This window comes from Aythya fuligula, chromosome 12 (assembly GCF_009819795.1).
Source record: "Aythya fuligula isolate bAytFul2 chromosome 12, bAytFul2.pri, whole genome shotgun sequence".
NCBI lineage: Eukaryota > Metazoa > Chordata > Aves > Anseriformes > Anatidae > Aythya > Aythya fuligula.
In genome coordinates, this window is record NC_045570.1 from 20,432,070 (window position 1) to 20,459,467 (window position 27,398).

At 43.4% G+C, this 27,398-nt stretch overlaps 1 protein-coding gene across 7 annotated transcripts in view; it reads left to right on the forward strand.

The window, feature by feature from the left end:
• NFAT5 (nuclear factor of activated T cells 5) overlaps nucleotides 1–27,398 on the forward strand; it is a 52,613-nt gene that overhangs the window by 7,263 nt on the left and 17,952 nt on the right. For 2 of the 7 annotated variants that reach the window (XM_032195541.1, XM_032195542.1), the window contains exons 2-4: nucleotides 8,387–8,512; nucleotides 20,543–21,101; nucleotides 25,611–25,803. In XM_032195541.1, coding sequence (XP_032051432.1) covers nucleotides 8,387–8,512; nucleotides 20,543–21,101; nucleotides 25,611–25,803 — 878 coding nt within the window. Of the gene's footprint in view, nucleotides 1–8,386; nucleotides 8,513–13,873; nucleotides 15,031–15,150; nucleotides 16,005–20,018; nucleotides 20,081–20,542; nucleotides 21,102–25,610; nucleotides 25,804–27,398 lie in introns of those variants that run through there. The other 5 variants (XM_032195545.1, XM_032195543.1, XM_032195546.1 and 2 more) reach the window with 5 other exon arrangements.

Sequence of the window (27,398 nt, forward strand, 5' to 3'; positions counted from 1 at the left end):
TCCGGATAGGATCATTATCAGCGTGCTAGCTGATTATCTCCATGACCTCTAACCCTCAGCGGGCTTACCCTCTGTTATGGTGCCTTGCCTTCCATCCACGTCAAGCCTGAGCGTCCCCAGTGCTGTGTGTACAGAACTGAAGGAGAATTGAGCAGAGCGGGTGGGAGAAGAGCCTGAAAGGCACGGACGGGACACCGCAGACAGACAGTGCCTATTTGTTATTTTTCATGGCTTCAGAGATAAAAGACGTCCAGTGCAATGACCCGGCAGCAGTTTAAAACAAGATAGGCCTATATTTTGGTACGCTGTTTGATTATAGAAACAGCTGATAAATGCTCTGGGTAGAAAAAGTATGAATGAGTCGGGAGCTGTAGGGTTTGTAGGGGATGCAGCCGCTCAGGGCAGCCCATAAGCCAGGGACCAGTCTGTAGCTGGTTGTTAGAACCTGGAAGCTATTCTGTTCTAAACTTCGTGGTGGAAAAAAAAAGCTTTCTTGTGAGCTTTACTTTGCAGCTTGCTGCTGTCAGAGAGGAGAGATGGCCTAATCAATACTCAGTTTGATTTGGTATCACCATCCTTGTGTTTTATGTGTCTTGGCAATTCCAGACCAGTTACTCCACTCATTCTTTCACTGCTGTTCTCCCTCTGATTCCATTGGGATTTTTAGCTCTGCAGTACAGAAAATAACTTTTTATCCACGTTTTGCCATTAAATATTTGGCTTTGGTTCCTACTGGTCTCCTGAGAGTGATCTGCGAACATGTTTGAGAACTTGCTTAACGCTTTCCATACCTGATTTTACAAACAGCTGGCATCTGGGTTTCCGTGAGGAGCTCCTTCCAGGTGCTGTGTTGGTCACAAACACAGCCTGGGGGTTTGGCGTGCCTCTTGCTGCTGCCTCCCAGCCTGGTGCACATCAGCAGCGCTGCTCCTCGGATGGTGTGGGGCCAGGAGAAGGGAGCCCTGGGACCTCGTGCTCTGCAGGGCGTGCTTCGTACGAATCCTCTTCAACGCGTGAGTCTGCTGCAGCATTCCAGCTCACTAGGAGGGATTTTGTGCCCAATCTTTTTTTTTTTTTTTTTTAAATTTTTCCTGTTTTCCTGTTCCAGCCTGAGCACGTTCAGAGCAGCCCGCAGCGGCTGTCAGTGTGCTGAGCGGGTGGCCCAGCTGTGCCCTGTTCGAGGCGCCTTGGGCACCGAGGCAGCATCCAGGTGGCCTCCCTTTGCTTCGTGTCCTTCAGCATTGGGGCAGTTTTACCCGCTCACATGGGATCTTGCAATAGCCGGGGGAAACTGGTGAGATACAGGAACCTCGCTTGTGGTTTGTGGGCTCGAGGTGGTTGGTGTGCTAGGGAGCATGTCAAGGCTCAGGAGCACAGTTCCTAACCCCGTGTTTATTATAAAATACTGAATCTGAGAGGTGGCTGCAATGCAGTGGAAGGCTGTCTGCTCCCCTGGGCAGGGGGCACGGCATGGAGCTGCTGCAGTTTGGGGCGTTTGGACACGGCTCTCAGACACGGGCTGGGATTTGGGTGCTCCTGAGGGGAGCCTGGAGTGGGACTCGGTGATCCTGGTGGGTCCCCTCCAGCTCAGGGTATTCAATTCTGCTGCTCTGTGACTCTGGTTCAGGTGCCGTGTGGCACCTACAGGATTGGCATCACTGGCAGGAGCACCTCTGTGTATCCAGGGAATTTTGATTTTGAAACAATAGCAGTGTTTTAAGGTGGGTGATAGATAGATAGGGCTGATCTTTGTTCTTTGGACATCGTGTGTTGGTGGGTTTGAGCATTCGAGAATGTCAGGGTGGTGACAGAGTGTGAAGGCAGGAGAAAACCAATTAGCCTTAAAATTCAGTTTAGTGTAGAATCCCAAATGAAGAAGTGTCCTTGTTGTAGCATTTCCTATAGTTGTTACATGGCAAAATGGAGTTGTTTGAGTTGCTAATTGAATTGTCACACCTGGCATGTTCGGAGCCTTTCCTGAGGGTAAGCGCAGCTCAGCTTCCAGTGTGCTGGAGGATCAAAGCATGGCAGCACTGGACTGCTTTCTTCTAACTCTTAAGGTATTGCCAACAGGTGTTTTTTTTTCTTCCCATTCTGGGCTATGCGAGATGTGCACCTTTAAGCACTCCTCGTGTGTAACCGAGTCTTTCAGCTGTGGCTGAGAGGTTTAAGGGGTTTGTGGAGCGGTGCCCCGCGGTGTTGAAGGACTTGGGGTTCTGTCGTTCCTTGGTTCTCTGCCTTGTCCCTCGTGGTGCTTTATTGGTTTCTTGGAGTTCTTGGGGTTTGCTCTGGAATTTACAACTGCATGGGGCAGATGCTTCAGTAAGTCATTACTGGGCCGTTTCTTGAAGTGATGCTCAGTAAATAAAGTCGTTCTCTCTCTGAGATTTGTAAAATTGGATGCAAACAAGACCCAGGATTTATGCTGTCTGTCTGCATTTATAAAGTCCTCTTTGAGCTGTGAATGGGGATGACTGAAACACAGCCAGGAAAGCTTTATTTGATATTTGGATGTATGCCATAAATGGAGTTCAGCTAACACATGCCTTTGTCAGTTGCTGAAATTCAACTTTAAAGGGATTAATTTCTCAACCCTACCCTGCTGTGCAGAATCGTGAATATTAACAGCTTTTCTGGAGGTTGGTGGCGTTCTGCAGTAACCGGGTTGGGCTCGGTTATGGGTTGGTTGCAAGATTACCCTTCTAATAGCAGCATTTTGGTACGAATTCTTGCTTCTTTAAAAATAAAAAAAAAAAAAAAAAAAGGGGGGGGAAGGAAAAACTTTTCAGATTTCATTTATTTATTTTTAAATACGAGAGGCAATGATCCTGCTGTTGTGATAAAAAGTTAATGACTTTGCTGGTTAATAATGTATTACTGATCATCGTTTTTTAAAATAGACGTGTGTGTCCCTCAGCAAGCTCTTCTCTCCTCGTTGCTAACACTCGTGGCGCGTTTCTGTGTCGGAGCAGCGATGCTTGCAGGCAGGATTTGGACTTTACAGCATCTGGTGCTGCATCATCAGCAAAGAGCCTCGGCTGCGACTTGGGAGTGGGGTTGCAGCAGCACAAACTTTGTAATCAAAGTTTTCTAGGGCAGGCAGAGTGATGGCATCTGCCTCTCCCTGCGTGCTCATGAATCATGTTGATTTAGGGTTCGCTTCTTTTGTCTGAAGCCAGAGGGGACTGGAAGGAAGATTTTATGTTTGGCTGTGTAAAACATCCTTGTATACACTGCAGTTTCTTTGAAAACCTGCCACTGTTGCTGTAGCAATCCAGTTCTGCCAGCGAGAGGAGCGCTGGCGGGCGGCCTGGCTGCTCTCTGCGGTGTGAGCGGGGGCCCGCGGCTCATCCCGGCTCATCCCGGTGCTGCGAGGTGTGACGGGGCTCGTGGGAGTGCCAGAGCAGGAGAGTCAGACCGACGGCTTGTAGGGCGCTCCAAGGGGTGTGCATCAAGGCCAGTCGGTGGGATGTTAGAGGAAACAACAAAAATAGGAACACACCAGTCCTTCGTGGTCACAGCCTGATCTGGCCCCTGGCCCTGTCCTGCCTTGGTGCGGCAGCGCCGTCCCCTCTCACCGCCCTCCGCAGACCCCCAGCGCCTCCATGGAGCTCCGGGGTGCTCCTGCCATCCAGCCATCATCCCACACTGCCGTAACGAACTCGCTCAGAGCTCCTCTCCTGGTGCCCTTGGTGGGTGTCTGGAGGGGGCTGGGGGTGGGCAGAGAACGGGGCAATCGGATGCTCCTGCGGGTTCTTCCTGACAGCCCGCGCGCTGCCTTGGAAGTGCTCCCACACCCAGGCTTTGTGTACAGCGAGTCCGTGAGGGTCACAGGACGCCAACGTTTGGCAACAAAGCAAGGCTTTGCTTGTGCGCCGAGCGTTTCGGGCTGCTGGAACTCTCCCACCCCTCCGTCATTCTTTGAAACCCTTTTGTGAGCGGAGCTATTGTGGCGGAGCTGTTGGCATCCAGCGCGCTCAGCCACCACACCGTATTGTTGGGCCTAGGCTCTGCGCTGCTGGATAGAGCCAAACTTTGTGTTTAAAAATAAAAGAAAATGCATAGCGTCCTCGGACAGAATCAGAGCCCTTGGTTTTTCAGGTGTAGCATAGATTTGGGGTTCAGTGCCTTTTCCAAAAGGATCCAGAAGCCCCTGACTTGCACGTGTAGCTGTGCTAAATCACAGCAGCCTTCCGAGCGAGGAGTGCCAGGCCTGTGGCTTTAAAGCTCACCCTTCAACCTGAACTGTTGGAGTTGCAGAATCTGTGTGCACGCATGGGTACTCTGAACCTGATTTTTCATGCTTACCTGGGGATGTGGTGGAACATGGGCACTGCTTTTTCTTCCTAAGGTCTCTTTCATTGGCAGAGTATGTGTGCTCCATTGGACTTTTCTCACAGCCCATGTAGCTGAAACTATTGCAGATTCATGCGCTTCTAATTGTTTTTTTTTTTATAAATGTAGTTCCTTATAAGTAGCTCTCTTTGCCTGTTTGCTGTCTGATCAGCTTGGAGTACGTCCTGAGAAGGGGTTTCTGCTAGCACACTGCCAGCTGATGAGGAGAGTGCACCAAGGTTTTGGCTAATCTCTGGTGTGACCGTCATGTGCTGCGGCAAGGAAATGGCCTGGGAAGAAGCAGCCAGGGCTGTGTGGGTATTAGAGCATGCTGAGGAGGCTAACAGCACTAGGGATCAAGTGGGCGGCTGCTCGGTGCGGAGAGCTTATTAAAACACAGGGATTATCTTTGCTGTTGTTCAGGAGGCCAGAGGAGCGGGGAGAGATTTCCAGGATGTGCGCCTAAGGGCCAGGCACCGCCACGACCTGTGGAAAACGCCCCGGCTCCGCGCCCCCTGCAGCAGCTTCGTGAACCAGTCCCGGCACAGGGAGAGCTACCGGGGCACTAAGTTGCTGGAGATCTCAGTTCTGAGGCTGGACAGCTGAGATTCCTGCGTGGCTGCAGCTGGGAATCGCTGGGGCCGCTCAGCATGGGGAGCTGCAGGGAAGTCCTGCGAGCACCGCGAGCGAGGGAGCGCGGGCGCTGCGCCTTGGGTTTGCTGCCTTAGTGCTGAGCTGATGGTTTGCAGCTGCTTCCATTAGCTGTCCTGGGGAAACTCCTTCCCTTTCCTCTCCCCACCTCCCATCCAGTTGAAGTGCCAGCGTCTGTCTCCATTCCAGTGCGAAGCTGAGCACGGAGTGACCCGGTCTCAGTGGTGTGCAGCTCCCCAGGTGCTGCAGGTCCAGCAGTGCATGGCACTGGGTGAGTGCTGCTGGCAGCCCTGCCTCATGTCCGGGCTGCTGCTGCTGCTCCTGGCCCTGCTGTGCTGGTGCTGAGCATCTCTGCTACCATATTGCTTTAATTGGTTTTCATTAATATTTTGACTCTGAGTGCTTTGTGCAGTTTCAGGCAGCACACTGGCAAAACCTTGTGCTCCCCAGGTGTCAAACTTTGCCGCCTGGGGTGCTGGCTCGGTATGTGGGGCTGTGCTGGTCGGTACAGCCACGTGAAATGCAGTTTTCTGACCTGGCAGCATAACTGGCAGGCACATCAAAGTTCCAGGCAGCTGATCGGAGAGATTACGCTGGCAGCATAATCGGATAAAGGGCAGTTGAAGAAACTTGACACTTAGAGGGCTTTTTTGTAAATCTGCCCTTCCCCGGGTGTCCTTGATTTCAGTACCGGGATTTGCGAGGCCTGGGCTCACCCAGCTCGTCCAGCGAGGCATTTGGAGGGATGGTGTGAGATTTGGAAGCTCCCTGCGAGGAGGGCGTGCGATAGCCGATGGCACGGATGCGTGGCACAGAAACTGGTGAGGGTTTGTGTGGGGGGCTGAGCATGAGCCTCTTGGCTGCTGCCGAGCATTTGTTAGCTTTATTCTGCTTGTGTGTGGATCCTGTTTATACCTCATGATAACAATAACCCTGAAAAAGAGATTCCTTTTTTCCTATATGGAGAAAGAAAGTGTATTTATGGAGATAGTTGGGTGTAGACAGAGCTGCTGCTGGACTAGAACGGGATCTCGGCATCAACAGATACGTTCTTCAAGGGGATTCAAAAGAAGCAATGCATTACAAGGCACTTGTGCTGTCAGCTGCCTGAATTCTGACTCCTTTATTCACCACAGTGGCTGCTGAGGACAGGAATTTTGTTTACATATTTTTCCTGCTAATTAGATAGAAATATGTAATGATGCTAATTTATTTTTTTTCTTTCCTTCAAAAGCAATACTGGGTATAGATAACAACAGCTTTTTCTTTTTGTGGATGTTTTCCATGTGAATAAATGCAAAGTTCTAGCAGAAGGAGCGTGTGTGTGTGTGTGTGTGTGTGTGTTCAAAACCAAACAAAAACCCAAACAGAAAGCCCAAAGCGGTGATGGAGGTGAGCTGAGCAACGGGGAAGGGACTCAGCTATTTGGGAGCGACAGCAGGCACGGAGAGAAGCTGTATCCTCTGGGAAGAGTTGGTTTCCTTGCAGCAACTCTAATCTTTCTGGAATTTGTCAGTTTTTGCTTTAATGCTATTTATAGCGCAGCATATATAAACATTGGCCTGTGTTTAGGTGAAAACACAAAGTTTCATTTGAAGTCTGATCAGTTCAGAGCAGGTTTGATGTGGCAAGCTTTCTTAAAGGCACCGGCACAACTCGGATCCCTGAGGAAGGTTTGGGAGCGGCAGGTCCTATAGCCCGGCTCACTGGGGGTGTGTGTTAGCCCGTGCCCTCGGGAAGACAACCTGGGACGTTTTCCACAGGCTGCGCTTAGGGTGGCTGCTCGCTGGTGCTGGGTGCCATCCCCCAGTGCCTCAGGATGGGGCTGGCCGCGTGGTGCAGGCACAGCAGGGTTTGGCTTGTAATGGTCTGGGGGAAAGTGCTTCAGTTCTAATGCTTGCTCCTCCTGCCCTCCCTCTCCTTATCGTGTCGATAGGGTTATTCACAGAGATCGTGCCTGTGCTTATGGTAGGTAAAATTACTGGTTCCCTGAGAAATGACACGCTTTGGGAGCTCTGGATCTGAGCATCCCTTTAAAGAGGCAGATTTGACCGAATCTTTGTCACTTTTGAGAAGTAAATATTTAAAACACACACACAAAAAACACAAAATCAAACCCTAAAGCTCAGTCCTACCTCGTTACTTCATCGGCCTCCTGAATCAAGATGCTCGTCTTGAAGAAAACTTGTAATTCAGCAGGAAATAGACCAGCACACACCTTGTGGTTTCCAAATGCCACGTTCTATTTGGAGGCATTTTTGACGCATTGACAGCAGTGCCAGTGGCCAAGCTTATAGGGGCCTTTCAGCGTGGAAATAAGTAGACCTTGTCTCTGAAAGCTGCTGGGATTTTGTGGTTCACAAAGTATGCTGCCAGGCTGTGTCACTGATGCTTTTTGGACGGAAGCAGGTTGGTGTGAATGACACTTGCTGCTAAGTTTTACTGCCCAGCTGGGAAGCTGAGCGACAGTGACATTAAAAATCTGCCTTGAGCTTTCCATACCTGTCTCAGGCACGCAAATAATATTTATAAGGGATTTTCCTAGAGTTCCGTGGTGCAGAGCTGTGGATTCAGCTCGCATCTGTTCAGCTGGGTTGTTTGCATCCCCGCCATGGGCGTTTAAAGCAGCCGTGCGTCTTCCATGGGTCCCCTTGCAGAGGTGTACTCAGAGCTGTGTGCCCGTGGCTGTAATTATCTCAGGTAACCTAACGATGCGTTGGGAGGTGTTCGTGCAGAGCCCTGCCCAGCCGGGTGACCTGCTGCCAGCCCGTGTGCCTGGGCTGCTGCACCGTGCGGCTCTGCGACCCGAGTCACAAATCCCCTCTCAGGGGTCAGAGAGCTGCCGTGAATGCCGGTTGGCGCTGGCAGGCTGCTTGCCTAGGGGTGCCTGTGGCGCTTTATCAAAAAGCTTAAGGCAAGAAAAATGGAAATAAGGGATCTTAGGTAAGGAGCTGATGCTTTCCTGGGAGGGCTTTGTAAATGTTCTGCAGGTGATGGTGCTAGGTGAGTCTCTGAAATGCAGGCGCACAGGTTGGGCTCTGGCAGCGGGTTTGTCTTTGGTTCTCACGTGGTTCTTGGTATATGCCGGCAGCTCTGTCATTCGAAATGAGTACAGCTTCTGTGGAAGGTCATGAATTATTTCTTTGTTTGAACAAATTGGTGTTTTTGTTTCACTCTTGAGAACGTGTATCTTCGTGTTTCCGTGGTTTGTCTTCTGAAATAACTTTATTCCATAACGTTAGGGTCTCTGAGTACCTGATGTAACTTTTTAGGAAGCTTCTGAGAACATCACATCATAGGTCATATCTTTTTAGACAAAACCAGTATTTCTTCTCTCTTACAGAGCATGATTTTTTTCTTAATAAACCCTTTTCCTTTTTGTTTTCCATTTGTTCAACAGAATCTGTCTATGACCTTCTCCCAAAGGAGCTGCAGTTACCACCTTCCAGAGAAACATCTGTAGCATCCATGAGCCAAACAAGCGGTGGCGAGGCAGGTTCGCCTCCTCCAGCTGTAGTCGCTGCTGGTAAGCATTCTCATTTATTCAGCGCTTTGTTAAGGTTTGTAACGTTCTGGCCAACATGAACAGTGCTGGCAAAGTTTTGATTGTAAAAAGTTGGTGGAGAAGTAGCCAAGTTCATTCTAGGAGAACTTAGGTAGTATAAATCAGGCTAAACTAGGTGATCTAAACTACCAGCTCTTCTAAATTACTGGTTACTGTATTTCAGGGAGGATGTATCTATAAGAAACAAGTTATCTGTTTTGCTGTTCTTTATTACTCTCAGCACAGGCCTGTTAATTCCTAGAGTGCATTCTGGCTTCAGGGGTATACCTACCTGTTTGGAACTGAGTCAGAATGCTGACTGACTGTGTAACAATTCTAGCAAGCATCAAAAATGGGAGATTACGTTTTGGGCTGTGAAGGTTTTCGAGCTGTAGGGACGAAGAGAGGTCATGCTTTCTTTTCAGAGGCCTGAGAAAGCTTAGTATTTAAACTCGATTCCAGCACAGCTCTATTGTAATGTATTACAAAATTTACATGTGCGTGAGAATGTAAAACATTAGTCAGGGTGGCACATTTGTAAAACTGAGAAGTTGGTTATCTTTCTGAGAGCATATAAAAATGAGACATGACCTTTTTGTCTTTGTTTTCTGCTCCAGCTTACTCCTAGTCATGTTCTAGACCTTAGTCTAAAGCCTCTGTCATTGGTCTTCATTGAAAATAAAGTCTGGATTTAAGGGCAAAGCTCTCATTTGTGAGGTTAGTCTTAGTGCTGGTTTGCATCTGGAATTCTTGTCAGTAACCTCTATAGATTACTAAACATCTATGCGATGAGGAAAAAAGGAAAACTGATCGATGCATCTTTCTTCATTGGATGAGGGTTTTTGTTTTTTTTTTTTTTGCATAATTGGATCCCCGTATGTCTTACAAGGTCATGTTCCACTTCCTGATTTGGTCTTAAGTTGTTGCTTGATTAAAATGTATATATTTAAGGAGAGGATTCTAATAGCTGCATTGTTTCTTTTCCTCTGAGCTCATGTGCATTAAATATTTGTGTAAGAATGTTTCCCAGATTTGCATGGCACAGGAATCCCGGTCAGAACTAAAACGATATTATTAGACTTGTTGGAGAAACTTTACAGCACTGCTCACCATTCATGTTTTGCCAGACCTCTTCTGAGAGAACCTGTGGATTTAACTGTGTGCAGTGGAACTTCAGTTGCTACATTGGGGGAAAAATGATGTTTTTATGTTTTTATTAATAATGTTGAAAGGATTTGATACGTTTGTATCACTTATTCAAAAATATTTGGGGCGTGTATTTCTAAAATCAACATATTTAATGATTGGTTTTGTTCAAAGATACAGCAGTGACCAAATCCTGTAGAAACCTAGATCTTAAAAACAAAACAAACAAAAACAAAGAAACAAAAAAACCCACAAACCCTGTTACACTCTAAATCCACAGATGGACGCAAACTGCTAATTAATTCTGTATCTAACAGAGGAAATTAAACACTCGAGATGAATGGAACTAAATGTCTGTTTCCTGCAGGTATTTAGTGTCTGCTAACAGCCAGTCCGGTTCCTTCTAAAAAACTAAGAATGTGTTAGCTGTGTTTGGGCTAAGCTGCAGCAAGATTTTCTTTAATGAAAAAGTACAAAAAAATAGCGTAGAGATTTCTTTGCAAACACTGGAAGGGGGAGACACTCATTTTCAATCAAGAACACTTTTCAGCGTCACAGATTGTGGGTTCACAAAGACTTCAGGCTGGCAGTCCTGCCAGAGAAGAGGGCTTTGTCTGCGTGCTGCGCAGCGTGCTGGCTGAAGGACCTGCTCCAGGTGCAGGCTTCTTGGCTCACAGCCAGTCTGCAGGAATGCTTCTGGTGCCCTGGGGCAGGGAGCGCTGCAGGGGGAGGAAGGAGCAGCGAGACGAGGTGGAGCCTCAGAGCTTCTCCCAGCGCCTGTCAGTTGGTGAGGGGTTCAGTTGTTTGCAGGGCTGGGGCTGTGGAGACCTTCCACGAGCATTGAGAGGAGACAGTTAAGGGTCTGGGTGCCACGAAAACTTGGATCGGAAATATTAGGTGTGCAAGAAACGACAGTTCTCCAAGTTGTTAAAAAAAAAAAAAAAGGTATGAAAACAGAGCAAAGCCTAGTTTGTTTTCATTGGTTATGTCACTTTCCACTACAGTGAGGGCAAGAACAATTGAATCTTGGTCTTTTATAAACATATAATTGTGATGACCAGGATAATTCCACAGCCAGTTGCGCTGTGTACACATGTAGGCAGAGATAAGCCCCGGCCCAAAGCAGCGTGGCTGCTGCTTGGAGAGGGAAGTGGCTGCCTGACTCCCCGTGGCTCTAGGCAGACTCTGCCAGGGAGTGATAGCAGATAGTTTTTGTGTAGTGTCTTAGTGGTTTGTTTCCCTCTCCTCCACCACGCACTTGAAAGAAAATAGTGCATCTTAGAGAGGCGTTTACCTGGAAAGCAGGACTGCAGGCTGCGCTCCAAACCAAGCAAGAGGAAAATCAGCCCGTGTATATTTATATGTCTGCACGGGACAACATATATTTTAAATTTAATGTTAAAGTCTGAGATTAGACAATTCGTTTGTCTATTTCAAGTCCTTAATGTTTTCAGGTAGTTGACTCTGCACAGGTTGAGAGGGTGAGGAAGAAAAATGGCTTCGGCAAGCAATGCTCTCTCCTGTGGTGTAAACCAGTTTGTTCTGAAATCTCCCCCTTGTTTAGTCTTTTATTTGTTGGTGGGTTTTGTCAGCTTTTACTTGCTCCAGAACCTCACTTTTGTTGGAAATGATAAGGAAATGCTAGTTCAGCCCCCGTAGCATTGTAGGTAATCTCACTTACTCTCACTTTTAAAGGAAGGGCTAATTTGAAATGCTGCTAGCACAGTGTATCTAGAAGTCAATAACACATGTGCTTACTCTTCATAATGAGAGGATTACCTTAGAGGGAGTGATATCAAGTGATGAGGCACTTGCTTTTTTTTTTTTTTTTTTTTTTTTAACTACTCCTGTAAGAGTTAACACAGTTTGTTCTCTGCTTCCCAGGACACAGAATAAGGTAGCGTCTGGCTGAAATTCAACATACTTGAGGCTTTTCTGTCAGGTGCTTTGCTGTGGGGTTTTGTTCCATAAAAATACAATCATGGTTGAGAGAGATATATATTGCTGCAGTTAACTTCTTAGTTTTTTTGGAGGACCAGGATGGGCTGTTTTTAAGCTGTGATGGCCTTGCAGGGGCAGACTTCTAGTTCTTACATTTTGAAATGTCTTGCAATTTACAGAACATCTTTACAAGTATTAAAATGGAATGTTGCTGATTGGATTCATTAACTTGTTAATAAATGTGTATCTCATATTCATTAATCCAGACAAAGGGGCTATTACCCACCCTCTGAATAACAACCAGGCAAGTATAATTTAATAGAACTCTAGGATTTTGAGCTGTGATGTTCGCAACCTAAGCTGCTATCTCAAGCTTTAATTCTGTTATACTTCTGGAAAGTGGAGAGGAGGGAAAGGATTTGGTTTTACTCCTAGAAACTGTTCTCTCTGCTTGCTGTTTACATGACAAATGTCTTTGTTCAGGGGACAGGAAAAAGAGGACTTTGCCTGGTGCAGTTCCATGAACACATTAAATATGAATCATCTTACAGACTCCTGAACTACATGAAGGTGTCCTGTTGAGAAATACCATTGTAAGCTGTGGCTGGAGACTTCTTACATGAAATAAGCATGGCTGAGGCTTTAATAATGCCTTCTGCACAGTATTTTAAGCTCCAGTTGTAAGGAGGGATGCCTGATTCTTTTCAGTTGCTTGTAAAGGCTGACTGATTTTTTTTTTTTCCCCCCCCTGTTGATCAGGACACACTGAACAAGTGCTTCAAATGCTTAAAATTCAAACTGCTAATTCAAGTCCTTCCTCAAAGGTGTCTTTCTGGTTAGTAGGTCAACACCTTGTTCTTGTCTTTTGGGGATGATTCCAAAGCATTTTCAGCCATGTACTTTAAAAAAAAGTGTTGCATATTCATCTTTTATTTCCAGTGACAAGAATGCTCAAACCTTCAGAGCCTCAGTGAAGAAAACTGTCGCATCTTCTTATCATCTGCTCCTTCTTTCTGTAGCAGAGTTTTGGAATGAGCTGCTTCAGCTTGTTGACGATCTCTTATGCTGCTCCCCATTTACCAGAGGCAAATATATCCTTCCATATTTTTGTACTGCTCTTCAGGATATTATTTCCTGTGTTGTTTCCATTCTGACATTTTCGAGTTCTTATCTGAAATTGAATTCACAAAGAGTGGTGGTGGTGTAACAAAAGGGGAAAAGATTTTTTGCTGTTGAAATGTGTTTACTGAACACTTTTTGCATTCTTCACATTTAGATACAGTTAATCTATTATGTACTGATTTTTTCTGTCTTAGGTTTATAGCCTAGGAAAATACTAAATAATAAAATTTTACCTTTTTTTTTTCTTCCCAATTTTGTACCTTTTTTAAGTAAAGGAACAAACTGCTTGTCCCAAATAGAATTTGCTTTTTTGGTCAAAGATCTGTAATTGAAATACTTGTTATGAGTGTTTCTGTTCATTTTAATTATGAAAATAAAGCTTTGCTTCTAGATCGCTACTGTAGCAAAATGGATCAAAAATATTTGGATTACCGGCAGGGTCGAGACCAAGCGCTAAGGATATGGCTCATTTTCCCCTGCGAAGATAAAGCTTTTTACATCATTTCCAAGCTAAATATTCTAATACAGCTTCAAAATGAAGATGTTTTGTTTTTGAACAGTTAGGCTTCTTAATTTTTATTTTTAATGAAAATATTTTCTTGGTTTGTCATCCTTCCTAGTGTCATTAGTCAGTTTTTCCTGTTGATACAGAAATAATTACCAGAAATTTCAAAGGGGGCTACGAGTGCCACTACGAATTCTGTTTTCCTGGGCTTATAATTACACGATGTAAACAAATGATCAGGAAAAGAAAGATTCCTCTTTGTAGTCGATCTCCAATGACTGTAAAAACTTCCATTTCTTTGTAGGCCGTTCCCTTCCCCTTCCCACCCCGTCCCGGCTGGAAGCGCCTTCCTGTCACCTCCTGGAGGACGTCTTCCAGGGCCGGCCGGCCGCCGCGCGCTTGTCTCGCTCGTGCCAAACGCTTCTTTCTTGGGGAATGAATCTGAGCCAGACCATAATGCTCTAATAGTGCCCCTTCCTGCTGCCGTGTCCTGCTGCAGTGCCCCGGCCGCTCTGGTTGTCGGCACTGCTGCCTCCCAACCAGTTTGTTTTCAGCAGCCTGCGGGCCCCGAGGGGCTGCCACAGGGGCTGGGGGAGGCTCCTTCATCACCATGGGTGAGCGTTCATCCCTGGGGAATGCTGAGGAAGGAGGTTTTTCTGATCGTTTCCGTTTCATGGAAACCTTTTAGGTGTGCTCCCTGTAACTTCAGTTAAAGCCCTGCAGTCCTGCGGGGCTGTGTGCGCACTGAGCGCGTCTGCTGCTCTGCGTGGAGCACAGCCTGCTGCTAATTGCACGTGAGGACTGCATAGATGCATCCCAGATCTTCTTTTTTTCTAATTAAAGTTTGTTTTCAGTCTTCCTAAGTCTTACAGAGCATGTAAGCCCCATTTTTCCAGAATACTGACTCAGACACAAGCTGTTCTATTGTTCTGAGAGATTTTGGATGGCAAATTCTTACACTGAGTGGCTCCTATTCTTACGCCAAAAAGGCTCGAGGAATGCTTGTGACAGGAGAATTTCTTGTTCCTTAATAAATAATGAAAAAAAAAAAAAAGTAAGAAAAAGGGCAAAAGGAGAACAACCCCAATGTGCTCCTGTTTGGGCACTTGCAGTACCGGCATCGAAGACTTCCTGAAGGCCAAGAGGAGTTCTTAAGTTGTTAGAAAAAAACAGCCATGGACCTAAAGAACAAGAGAGGCCATTTCCTAACCTGAAGTGTTCTTTGTTGGACCCATCAGTCGTGATATCATTGTACAGTCACTCTTTTAGGGCAATGGGCTGTGGAGGGAGCTGAGGGACAGACAGGTGAGAGCTTGCAGAGAGCAGCTGAGGGGGCCTAGAGTTCTGCCTTGCCTGGCTCCGAGCTAAACGGGACTGCTGGGTCCGAGCTGCTCCCAGAGGTTCTGCTGAGATACCTGAACTTGGTGCTAATTTAACAATGGATGTCATTGGGAATAAAAACAGATTGATGTATTCACCCAAATTACAATGCACTGCTTGGTTCAGCATGTGAATGTAAGGGGAATTTACACTGTTGGGCTTAATGTAAATTAAATTAACCTACCTATCTTGAATCTGAGTGTTTTTTAATAACTGGTGAATTGGATTGCTTTATTATATTTGCTGGGATGCTAGTTTTTTTTCTCTATTAATACACTTAACTTGCATTCTAGCTTCGCCATTCAGAGACAGGCATCGTGTGGTGGGTTGTGTGACAGTGTCTGTCAATAGTGAAGACAAATAGTGCCAGAGACACTTAACCCATCCAATCTCACCCAGGGTATAGGTCGGTCTTGTTTTCAGACTTCTTCATAAGTCTCTTTTCTTTCTTTCTTTTTTCCTTTTTTTCCTTTTTTTTTTCCTTCTTTTTTTTGTTTTGTTTCTAAATAGTGGATTGATACTGATTTGAAACTAAACTCTTTTTGGAAAGTTTTTGACTTTACATCAGTAATACAAGAAGAAGAAATGTAGAACCCCAAGTTTGGCATGTGAGGTGTTGAAAGCAGGTTTGCAGCCACTTTGTAAGTTCTGGTTTTTACCTGTAAAGCCTTTGGCAATGCAAGGGTTGATGCTGGAAATTTTGCACATAGGATCCTTTATCCTTCTGGTTTTGTTCTGAAATTGTTCTCCTGTGTCCACTGGTTCTGTGAATAAACAAATTAACACAGAAAATTCTTATTAAAAACACGACACGTTACATAAATTAACAAATTCAGTAAAGAGGTATATTCCACATAGTAGGCTTATAAATGACTCGGACCACACCATGTGTGGTGAGGTTTTTGATGCTTAATTGTTCCCTGAAATACCGTAGTGGATTGCATAGGATGCAGGCTAGAAAAAGGCAAGTCCTTTAATGGCCCTTTGCTAGTCCTGACTGTGCACAGGTGGCAGGAAGACTTGTAAAACCCAAAATATCTCCAGTTTGTTTGCATTAATTTGCAATCTTGAGCTTTCCAGTCTGGGAAATGACTTGCTTTGCACTCTAGCTGCAATCAAAAACAGACGTCATGAGGACACTGCTTCTTTGGGAAGATTGGGTAATCCCTGTTGTATGGAAGGATCTCTTTGGAAAGACTGAGCAAGGATTTCAAGATTGGCTCCGCGTGAGTTTTAGCCAAAGACAAGACTCCCTCAATGCCAAGTAGTGTTTTTTTTCTCCGTTTCAGACGTTTTTTAAAAGGCTGAATGCCTTGTTTGACTTCACAAGATAATAGGATGTAGAAATATATGTCACTGCCTTAGCTGGCAATTCAGGAGGTAATAAATTTTCTTTATACAATAGCTTGTTATTGGAAAGAAAAAGAATGCGCTGATTTGCTGATGGGGATGCTCTGCTCTGTGTTCCCTTAGTCTCATGCTTAACTAGCCTGTGATTCTTGGCAGCATGCATTCGTGCCACATGCGTGTTGCATCCCTTCTGCCACTGCCTGCTTTTTGTTTTCAGAAAGAAACTTGGATTATTCAATCTCTTGGTTGTGAATATAATTTTGTTCACTGCCTCAAAACAAAGGAAATGTATGGGAGCAGAAGGCCCCTTTTTAGGCTTTCTGGGAAGTGAACGAACAAATGACTGGTATGGTGAACAACTGAAGCTTCTTTGCAACTTGGCCTTCCTAGGAGTAGTGTGGAGTCATGAGTTCTTTGTCTGCATGCTCAACTCCCATGCTGGCCAGTTAGTTTGTTAGCTCTTGGTTATTTTGTCTTTCATTTACATATTGCAGAATTACTTATTAATGATGTGCAAATTATGATATCCAAAACAGAATGAGAAATTCCTTATATTGAGCTATTTGATATCATTCTACCTAGCTGAGATAAGAAAAACTTGTAAGACAAGCAACAAACTCTGAAACAGTTATTTCAGCTGTCTTACATGGCTTAGAGGTGGCAAGCAGTGGATTCGGGACGTTTAGTTTCCACAGTGATCAAGGTTGATTTAACAGGGCAGCAGTTTTCTTTTTTCTCTCTCACTTTCTATTAAAGAATAAATAAAAATAAATAAACCTACAGCCTTGTGAGCTGGTGTGTATTTCATTTACAGTACCGGGCTGCGTCCTGGCCATAACGTGCACTTGGTGCACATTCAGTGCTGCTGCTCTGAAAGCGATTTTCATTTTGAAATTGTGTTAAAACATGATATCAATCTTAATTTTCAAAACGTGTGTGCTCATTCAAGCTGTGTTGGTCACTGCAAGCACTGTTAAACTGCAAGCAAAAGAGCCACCTGTCACAGTCCCTGAGGTGCCTCAAAGCGAAAGGCAGCGTGCGAGGTGTGCTCGCCTGCCCTGCAGCCAGGTGCAGCCAGCAGCCCCAGTGCCTGCGGGTTACATTTGGGTTATTTTCTGTGTGTTGGGGAAAAATTCCTTCCTCAAAAACAGGAAAAGCAAAACGCTTTCACCTTTTAAAGCAATGCCAGTCAAAGTGAAATACTGAAAACTGTAGAATAAACTTCTTTGGACTGTAGCACGTTCAACCAAGAGATCTCCTTGGGGTGTCAGGTACGCATGTGTAGCCACAGGCTTTGAATAAACTGATAGAACAACATGGGAGCCATGTAGAAGATGGATTTTTTTTTCATTAGAGTAACTTTTCTGAATTCTTACTTGGTTGATCCCATTTATTTATTTAGTAGCTCAAAGGAAAATGAGTCAGATAAAGAACTGCAGGCTCTGAAAAAAACCACAAATTTTATTACACTTTTTCAGTATTTGTGCGACTTAAACTATTCATAAAGCAATTATTAATTTGTCCCCCCAAGTATATTTTACATTTCGTATTTGGCTGTTCTGATACAGCCAGCTCCTTTCATTGCCTTTAATATTTGCCATACGTTCTCACACGTCGTTAGTTAGGAGGGAGAAGGCGCTGGCCTACACATGCTTTAACACGTGCATGCTTGTGGATGGCAGTGACATTCATTTGAAAAGATGTATGGCTGAAGAGGGGGTTTCTTGCCATAATTGTCCAGCTTGATACTAATGTCTCCATAATTTAATTTTGCTGATACACTGGGATGTGTCTGACAAGCGGAGGAGAGTGTAACCAGTGCGTAAAGGGCAGTAATTGTTTCCTCCTTATCTTCAGAAAGGAAAACCATGGATGTTCATACACGCTCTTTTTTTTTTTTTTTTTAAACTTCTAGGTAAAAAGCTGGGGGAGAAATTGTTTTGAGAACCTGGTAGCTATAACGATAGCAGCGTTGCTAAATGCTGCACCCTAATATTTATACTGAAAGTATTTTGTTTAGTGATTATTTTTTTTCTAGGAAAGTGAAGGAAAAGTGCAGCTGTTGCATTTCTGGAGAGGATATGCATGGAGCCACTTGATACGCAGGCTGTGCTCAGTGTTTGGCAGACCTGTCCCCAAGGCAGACCTGCGTATGAACGTGACTAACTTTTTCTTATCGGTCTTCCGAAAAAAACCTTTCTAAAACTTTTCCAGCATTTGCTGCAAAAAGAGAATCCTTGATACTAAGCTCTCTGTAGAGGAGGAAATGTCTTCCAATTCTAGAGCCCTGCTACCTGGTTCAACGTACGTAATTATTTATTTGTCAGTCTTTGTCACAGACAGGAAAACATGAGATCCACATACACTGCATCATCGTGTACATGATGCTCAGTTTCATCTGTTTAAAAAAAATAGAATTGTTTTTTTTTTTTAACTAGGGGAAATGCTGCTAGTCAGCAATCCAGCTCTGCAGCGTCGCTGCTGTGGGCTCCGTGTATTCAGGTCACAAACATTTGCGTGCAGCATATATGCTGTATGCATGTTGCATATTTGCATTTCTTTCTAATGAATGGAAACTAATTCTATTAAAAAAAAAAAAGTAAACATCACAAATAGCAACGATCTATCTCAACTCAAAGTGGCTGCAAATCAGCTCCTATTGTCACTGAAATTAATATCTAGATTTAATAGTTTTTGCCAATCCTGTAAGTGTTTTTGAAAAAAGCATTGCATTAATGCATGATATAAAAAGGATAAATTTGCCTTTAAATTGGAATGCAGTTCAAAGTGACTGAATTCTCCAATTTCAGCCACTATATTTGCCAAAAACCAAACTGGAAAATGGAACTGGTATCATTCATCTGCTCCTGGCTCTCTGGGAGGTTTGAGGAAGGGACTTCTTATGCAGGTGAAAGCAGAATAGATTTCTGATAAACTGCAATGACTGCTGTATTTTACTTGACTCCTTTCTGAAACAGTTTAGGTTTACTTTTAATTTCATTTAGCACAGCAAAGCTGTAAGAAACCAATACCTTTTTAAGCAGTCTTTGTCATCAGCCATGGGTAACCCCTGTTAATAACAAGCAGACTGGTTGATAGGAAGGTTTGCTGAATCTTGCTGCTAGTTAAATATTTGTATCATACTGAATATACTTTATTATGTTACTTTTAAGTAGCTTAAACTTGATAAGGTAGTTCAACTATGTCTAAACCTTTTTAGAGGTGACAGTTCTATATAATAACTTGGATTTTAAAAAATCAACAAAAAAGAAAGGATCTTGTTTCTTATCATAGCAGGTATTACCTCCACTACAGCAGTAACTAGCTGAGCAAACATACCTATTATTGCCTATTGTTTGCAAAATTAGATTCTTTCTACAGTTCTTGTTGATTGCATAAGGTGTGGTTAGCAGTGCAGTAGTAAAGTGGCCTCTCCCCTAGGAAGTTAAAATCTGTATATGAAACTTAATTATTCCTTAGTGCACTACAGCTGATTTAAATTTAAGACCTCTGTTTGTCCTTCTTACCACTTCCTCTCTAACATTTCAGCCTCCGTTTTCAACTATTTGTCCATTAAGATTCTCCAGTGGAAATGATTATGCTGCTTTTCAGAAATCTTCAGGGTTTTGTTTTAATCAATTAGCTGCCTTTCGTATTTTAAACCAGATTGATCTGTGGGGCTTCTGGAGAGGTCACAATCCCGTTGTTTAATACACCCTGCTTAATATCAATTATTTTAGAGGTCTCTCCCAGGCTGCCCCTGTATGCTTAGGGGACTCAGCTAATGAAGACTGAGAGAAGGCTGATGTAGAGTCTCAGAGACTGAGTCAAATTACAGAAACTTCGTGTTGTTTTGGGTCAGTATGTCACCAATACAGCTATTTCAACCGTGTTCTGAACCTGCAAAGTAAACAGCTCTATCGTAGTGACTGATACCAGTTCCATTTTGCCTACCAACTCAGTTGATTTTATATTTTATTTCTCATTTATGATGGAATAATCAGCAGCTCTTTTCTCATTTATTTTCTCATATTTTTATTCCAGGATTTGCCTCTGAAGCAGGGAGTGTCTGCATTAAAAATGACCTGTAGTTCTCTGCTTCATAGGTTAGAAACTTATTTTAATATTTCGTGGCTAAGCACAGTCCCGTCTTTTCAAAACAAAACAAAAAAATCCAATAATAAATGGTTTAATTGGCATTGAATGTGGATTATAAACGTTTTGATTGGGGCTTCCATTATTTTAGATGAAATGGCTTATACACAAATAAGTAGTCCAGCTGAGGCAATGAAAATTCTGTTTACTTGCAGCCATTTTTATGAATTAACTTAAAGTTTTAAAAAAGTTGATTACAGCACAATGCATTCAGTCATATTTGGACATTTCCAAAGTACCGTATTGGCTAGGCTATACTGCTTTAAGCATTTACATTCCAAAACGTACCAAATTCCAAATATTCGTTGGGGGAAAGCAATCGGTTCATTAATCACTTCACTTCAATGGGACTGCTATAGCCAGCACACACAGAACCACGTGTCTTGTATTTACTTCTAAATTGTACACCGCAGATGCTTCTTCAGCTCCTTCCTCTTCCTCCATGGGCGGTGCTTGCAGCTCCTTTACCACCTCTTCCAGTCCTACCATTTACTCTACCTCAGTCACCGACAGCAAGGCTATGCAAGTGGAGAGCTGCTCCTCAGCCGTGGGGGTAAGTAACCGAGGGGTAAGTGAAAAGCAGTTAACCAGTAACACAGTCCAGCAGCAGCAGTCAACGCCGAAGAGACACACAGTCCTGTACATCTCGCCACCACCTGAGGACTTGCTGGACAACAGTCGGATGTCCTGCCAGGATGAGGGGTGTGGATTGGAATCAGAACAGAGCTGCAGTATGTGGATGGAGGATTCACCCTCCAACTTCAGTAACATGAGTACCAGTTCCTACAATGATAACACTGAGGTGCCACGTAAATCACGCAAACGAAACCCAAAGCAGAGGCCAGGGATCAAACGCCGAGATTGTGAAGAGTCCAACATGGATATATTTGATGCCGACAGTGCCAAAGCGCCTCACTATGTCCTTTCTCAGCTCAGCACGGACAGCAAAGGCAACTCAAAAGCAGGAAATGGGTTGGTATCTGCATTTTTTTAATAAATTTCTATCGCCATATGTAAAACCAAACTAATAAAACTCCCTTCCCGCCAAGTGTTCTACTCAGGTTCTCACATAAATCTCTCCCCTTCTCTGCCATTCCGTTTTGTGTTCTAGCCCATGATAAGTTCTCACTAGACTTGCTAATCTTTAAAGATAAAGCTAAACTTTGCCGTAACAATTGGACGCAGACTCAATGAGCTTGGCTGTATTATTAAGTGAGATTCCTGAAAGATTGTGCAATCCCCCGTATAAAAAGACAATGGAAACGTTATTGTACTGAAAAAAAAAAAAAAAAAAAAAAAAGGCAGAAGTGGACTGGACGCACCCTAAATCTTGCTGTTTGTGCAGTATTTTATGTGAGGATTTCAGTCTAGGCACTTTTCCTGCTTGTTTGTCTCTTTCTCTATTTGTCAAATAGAGAGAGTGATGGGAGTAGAAGTTAATGGCTTGTTAAGATTTCTCATCATTTAACGCATCCTTTACTTTTTTATAAAAATGTTAAGACTATATGGTGAACCAAATTTTGTTTTTTCTTGTGAATTCACATCTGTATTTGATTTTTTCAGAAATAAATCTCTAATCCTGTTTCTCTCTGTGCTTCTGGGTTGTGTGCATGCGTGTGTCTGTATGTGGGCACGCCTGGGTGGTGGTCTCTCATCTCTCCCACTTCACACTGTTCACTAAATGCATTTCAGTAGCTGCTTGAAGAGAAAATACCCATCAGTTTATAGTAGTGTGGTTATATGTATTTTTGTATTTTATTTTTTACCTTTTGGCTTTTTTAGTACTCTTAAGGTGGTCAAATGGATAGATTTGGTTATTTTCTTTCGGGGGGGCTATTTTGTTTCCCTTTTTATGTATGTGCTTGTAGTATGTTCAGATAATAATCACAGTAATGGTGAATATTAAAGTTTGCCTAATGAGATTATGTATGAATGTCTCATATTCCAAAGGGAAAGAGCCTGGAGTCTGTATTCCCAGGGTCATTGCAGTTCCATACTTAAAATTTCACTGTGAGGTGATTCTGAGAAACTCTCCAGAGTGTGCTGCTGCTTCCTGCTCTATTAGGTACCTCATTTGGAAAGATGGAGCTAGCTGGTAACAAAGAGTTGGTACTATCCCTGCTCCTCCTCTCAAACCCGTACAGCAACAATTGGGTGGGTTTTTATTTCTTCATCTTTTGTTTTAATTGTCTTTACAGCAAATGCTCTAAGCTTGACTGAAGTTGCCCAGCATCTCTTATTTTGGCAGCTGAAAATTTTAATGATGTAAAACATTTGTTCTGGGTAGAACCTAGGAAGCAAACTAACATGTTTGCTTGGAACGAGGAAGCTGCTTCCAGCAAGCACAAAGGAGTTCAGTCCCTCAGTTACAAAGGGAGGAAACTATTGGGAGGCAAGAATTCTGTGATTCTGGACATAAATGGGAGATCTAGTAAACTTGGGAACAGTATATGTGGTCTCAATCTAAAACATCACAAGATTATAATACTCCCCAAAATATCAGGGGCACAATGCACAATGAACAGTGCAGTGCTGGCGTTAGGATTCGATGAACACGGGGTTAGATAAGCATTTGTGTAATGTCTCATATACAGGCTAGATTGAACGACAGCAGAATCCTATGTAATAGAATTGTCCTTTTAAATAAGAGCTTTGCAATAAGAAATATCTAAGATATTAGAAAAGCTAGTTCTATAGTTAGAATATAGAAATTCAGTGTTACAACTCTAGATCACAGACCGCTCCAGGTTATGGTAGCGTCACTTAAATTTTTGTTAAATTTTGCAGCCTGATGGAGTTCAGCCAAGCAAGGTCATTCACTTCTGGCTTTAAGAAAAAAGCAAGGAAAGAACACTTGGTAATTTGTGAAGCGGAAATAGTTTGTCTTAAAAGAGACTTGTAGTTGGCTTTCAGAGATAGAAAAAAGAATTTATTCGTGTGGAAACCCTTAGCATTTCTGAAAGCCTTTTAAAAACAGATGAATTGATTTAGAGCAAAGATTCTCAGCTTTCAGTCATGCTTGGTCTCGCTTTCACTTTCAAGCCTCCACTTGGAACAGCCGCGATGAATTGCAGGACCAGACAAAAGTTAACTCATGAAATCTATTTTAATAGAATCACGGGTTTTGCCATTTGAGTTTCTGTTCTAGAAAGGAAGTGCTAGCTTTGAGGAGACATTGTCTGGTAACAATTAAGCTAATAAATAAAGGGGTGTGTGTGAGAGAAATATTTTTACTATTTGCATGGGCATGGCTACTATAATTGTATTTTGACTAAATTAAAAGGATGTGTAAATGATAAATCCTCATAATTTGAGAAGGAAGCACTGAGAAATTCTGGTGAAGTCTTTAAAATTACTTTCATGTTCATCTAGTCTGACTGAAAACAACAATTCCCTCAAGTTTCTGAAGGGAAGAGTTTCCAAATAGTTTTTAGGTGTCATCTCTTTAGATAAATACTACAATGTGTAAAATGTCAGTGTGTTGACAACAAACTTGGGTTTTAAGAGTGAAGTAATTTCAGGAAAGCAGAAGGATGTGCTGGAGAGGCCAAAGCGTCAATGTCCCTCTGGTAAAACTGTATTTTGAGTGTTAAAAGGGAATTTCATTTTAATGGATGCCTCTCTGACTTTACCCTTCAAAATTTTGTACTTTAGTCCTCCGTATTAATTTACTTAACTGCAATTCCCAGGTATGAGGAGGTCAGAATATGCAACCCACCTGCTGCATTAATTCAGTGAAATTGCAGTCGCAGCCTGCCTGGTTGAGGCGAAGGAAGCACGGGTCTGAGTACCGGGGCTGTGTGGCTGTGGCTGAAGTTAATCCTAGCAATTCCTTTTCAGATCCCCTGTGGGATGCTGATAGACTTTAGTCAAGTCATTTAAAATTCTGAATATGAACAAAGAGAAGGCATGGACTGAAAGTTTGTAAATGTATTCCTCTTAATTACTGGTCCGTTGGAGTAATGTCCTGACAGGAAGTACAGGGAAAGCGATAACCTAACAGGCCTAAATTCAAGCACTGCTTTTGCCTGACTTGTACAGAAGCAAAGAGCATCGTGGTGGTAATTGCAGTTCATTGAGTGTATTGCAGGTTTTGTATGTGCTAGTTGAAGAAGACATCTCCCTTTTATTTTCCTAAAATACGGCATATTTTTATGTGGCTTTTTTTTCTCAACCAGCCTGTTAACCTTGACTATGGCTGCTGAGTAATCAGGACTTCGTGACATGGTTAGTGCAGGTTTTATAACCTCAGACTGCCCCAGCACCTCTACGTGGCTGTGAGACGAGCCTGAGGCCGCGAGCAGTGTGAGCAGTAGGCTCGCTGGGTGCTGACACAGGTAGCCCTCAGGAACAGGGAGAAAAATGAAATTCAAGCACAGCACGAGCCTCGTAACAGCTCACCAACATACACCACAGCTCTGTCTTACTTGTGTTAAAACTTTGGAAGGTTTAGTGGAAGTAAGAGCATGGCAGCTGGGACCTGGATAAGTTCTGCATGTTGCACATTGAAACAGGATTCTTTTTTATTGTTTTGTTTTTTAGCAGATCACAACTGTGATTTAAAACTGCTTTTTTTTCACTCTTTAACAGTTAAAAGCTACTTTTTGGTAGTTCAAAAAGAAAAATAATGAATTTACGTTCTGCATAAGCTCATTGAGCTCTTTCTGCCTGTCCTGTTTGCTGTGACATGTTTACATTTGTTAATGTTAGATGGGTTTGATGGACTTCAGGATAATTACAGAAACCTGCTCTGTACAGCATCAAGCGTTACCTTCCCTTGTGCTTTAAAGAATTGACCACGTAACGCTATACTTTGGAGGGCTTCTTTATTCAGCTTTTAATTATGGAACTGATCACAAGTACAGTACATCTTGAGGTGTGCACCTGGAAGGAAAGAGTCTTCTTGCATATACTGCAGCTCTAAAATTTGTGCAATTTTGTCAGAGCCTTTTACAAGAACAAATCTGTTTTTAACATAAATTTATGAATTTTGACAGAAACTGGTATTTGAGTTTGCATGGATGTACATGTTCAGGAGGAGACAGGCATGAGGCTGTTTTCCTGTTTAAAGAAGTATCATTTAACCTTAAATCCATTCGGCATGTGTGTGTACATACGTATATTTTTAACAGAAGTGAAGCAGTTTGTTCCAATAATGCCAAGCCGTATCGTATACTTTGAGAACAGCAGGTTATAAGCCTTCTATTTGTTAATGCAGTTTAATGCTAATTGCTTTTCCCTTCCTTTATGTTTATGCTATGAAAAGCAGTTGCACTGGATGGAAGAGGCAGGGAAGCACCATTCCTCTTCATCCTGCAGGTTTCCTCCTCTGTCAGAAAGAGAATTCCCATGTTTGCTCTCAACCATGCATCTTCTGTACATTAATACACACTCCTTACTTTTGTAGCTTTGCTGTGATTTCATTTGTTTTCATTGAGGAGCTGCTCATAACATCTTTAATGGTCTGCTTTGACTTCTCAGAGCACCAGAGAGCCAGAAAGGAGCTGGAGGGAAGAAGACCCCAATGTTGTGTGGTCAGTATCCAACTAAAAGTGAGGGGAAGGAGCTGAAGATAGTGGTACAGCCGGAAACCCAGCACAGGGCTCGTTACCTGACTGAAGGCAGCCGAGGCTCGGTGAAAGACCGGACACAGCAAGGTTTTCCAACTGTAAAGGTAGGCTGTTTAGTTTCGGGTGATACGGGGATTCCTTTCCAAGCCATACTTTAGCAGAATGGGAACTGGTTCAGTTCAGATAAGACCTCGAATTTCTACTTTTAGAGGAAGGGGAGGAGACCTTGCAATCTCTTTACTGCAAAGGCTGTAGAACTGTACTGTCTCTCTTCTTTCGGATACAAAGACATCTGTCTGCATCACACAATTACAGGAGGCAGGAAATGTTATGTCATGGCAATGATACCTCATCTGTGATGCATGTCCTGTGAGACTCACAATTAGATGAACTGTGTGTGAAGAGGTAGACACTTGAGGCATACAGAAGTAGGAGAGCAAACTGCTGTAACTGTTCAATTGCTGATAACAGTGGGTTGTCATTGTGTCTTACTGGTAAGAACATAAAACTAGGTTTTGTTCCAAAAGACATCTAAAAGGTGTTTGTTTTTTTAAATGAGAAGTATCAGAATCCACATACTCAGTACCTGCTTTTCAAGCAGAGTCACAAAGATCTGTTAACTGAGGTGTACGTTATGGATCTCACTGCTCACACAGTTAGCAGCAGAGTGAAGCACGTGTGGATTAGTGGAACTGGGGAATGGGGGAAGAAAAAAGGAAGCAGTCATATGCGTGCTTAACACATGCAGCCTATTTCCTGTATGGACTTTGGTACCTGTAAGTTTAGGGGGTGTTGGTCACTTGCTCTGAGGTAGGGATGCACGGCACAGAGGCCTGAATGATGCCCTTAATCCTGATCAAGGGCAAAGATCTGGATAAGAGAAGATGCAGTCAGCAGTTCAGGAGGCCCTGCATAGCTGATCTCTCCAGCAAGCATTGTTTCTTTCTCTGTCTTGCTTTATTCAAGGGGAAATGATATAATTTGCCTTACTCAAAGAGGGGAAAAGTTGCTTATGATCAGGCTTGCTAGGTTGCTGAGGAGGGCGTTGCTGTGAGTTCCTCAGGGGATGAGGACCAAAGCCCAGATGAAGAGGAAGAGCTACAGGTGGAGGAGAAACATAAGGAAGAAGGTTACAGACAGGTCTTTCACATTCCAGCCCAAGAGGGAGAACATTCACAGTTTGTCTGCTGATGTACAGAATGTGAATTTGCAGGGTCCTGCTGTAATGCTGTACTTGGAGAGAAGCAGAAGAACTGATGTCAAATATCACAGAAGTTGCACTGACGGCAGTATGATTGTGACAGTGGGCACCAAAATGAATACAGGCCAGCATTGCGTGCTCCTTGGAAATAAGGCAAATAGCATCCTGGCTGTACTGCGAGGATTCTGGCCAGCAGGCAAAGCAAGCAGACAACCACATTTTTGTTACCATACCAAAAAACAAACAAACAAAAACATTTCCTCTAATACTTTATCTTAGTTACTCTACTTTGAGAGAGCAGCAAAGCAGTTCAGACCAGGCTCATTTATCAGGTCGACAAAGGACCACTTGTTTTCAATGCAAGCCTTAATAATTTGTGCAGACAGAGTATAGAAATATACTTATCTCTGAAGTCCAGTTCAACAGCACTGCAAGCATCTCCAACACTTTACTCAGTCCCCTTCAGTAATGCAGAAGTCCAGTAAAGTTTCCTAAGAA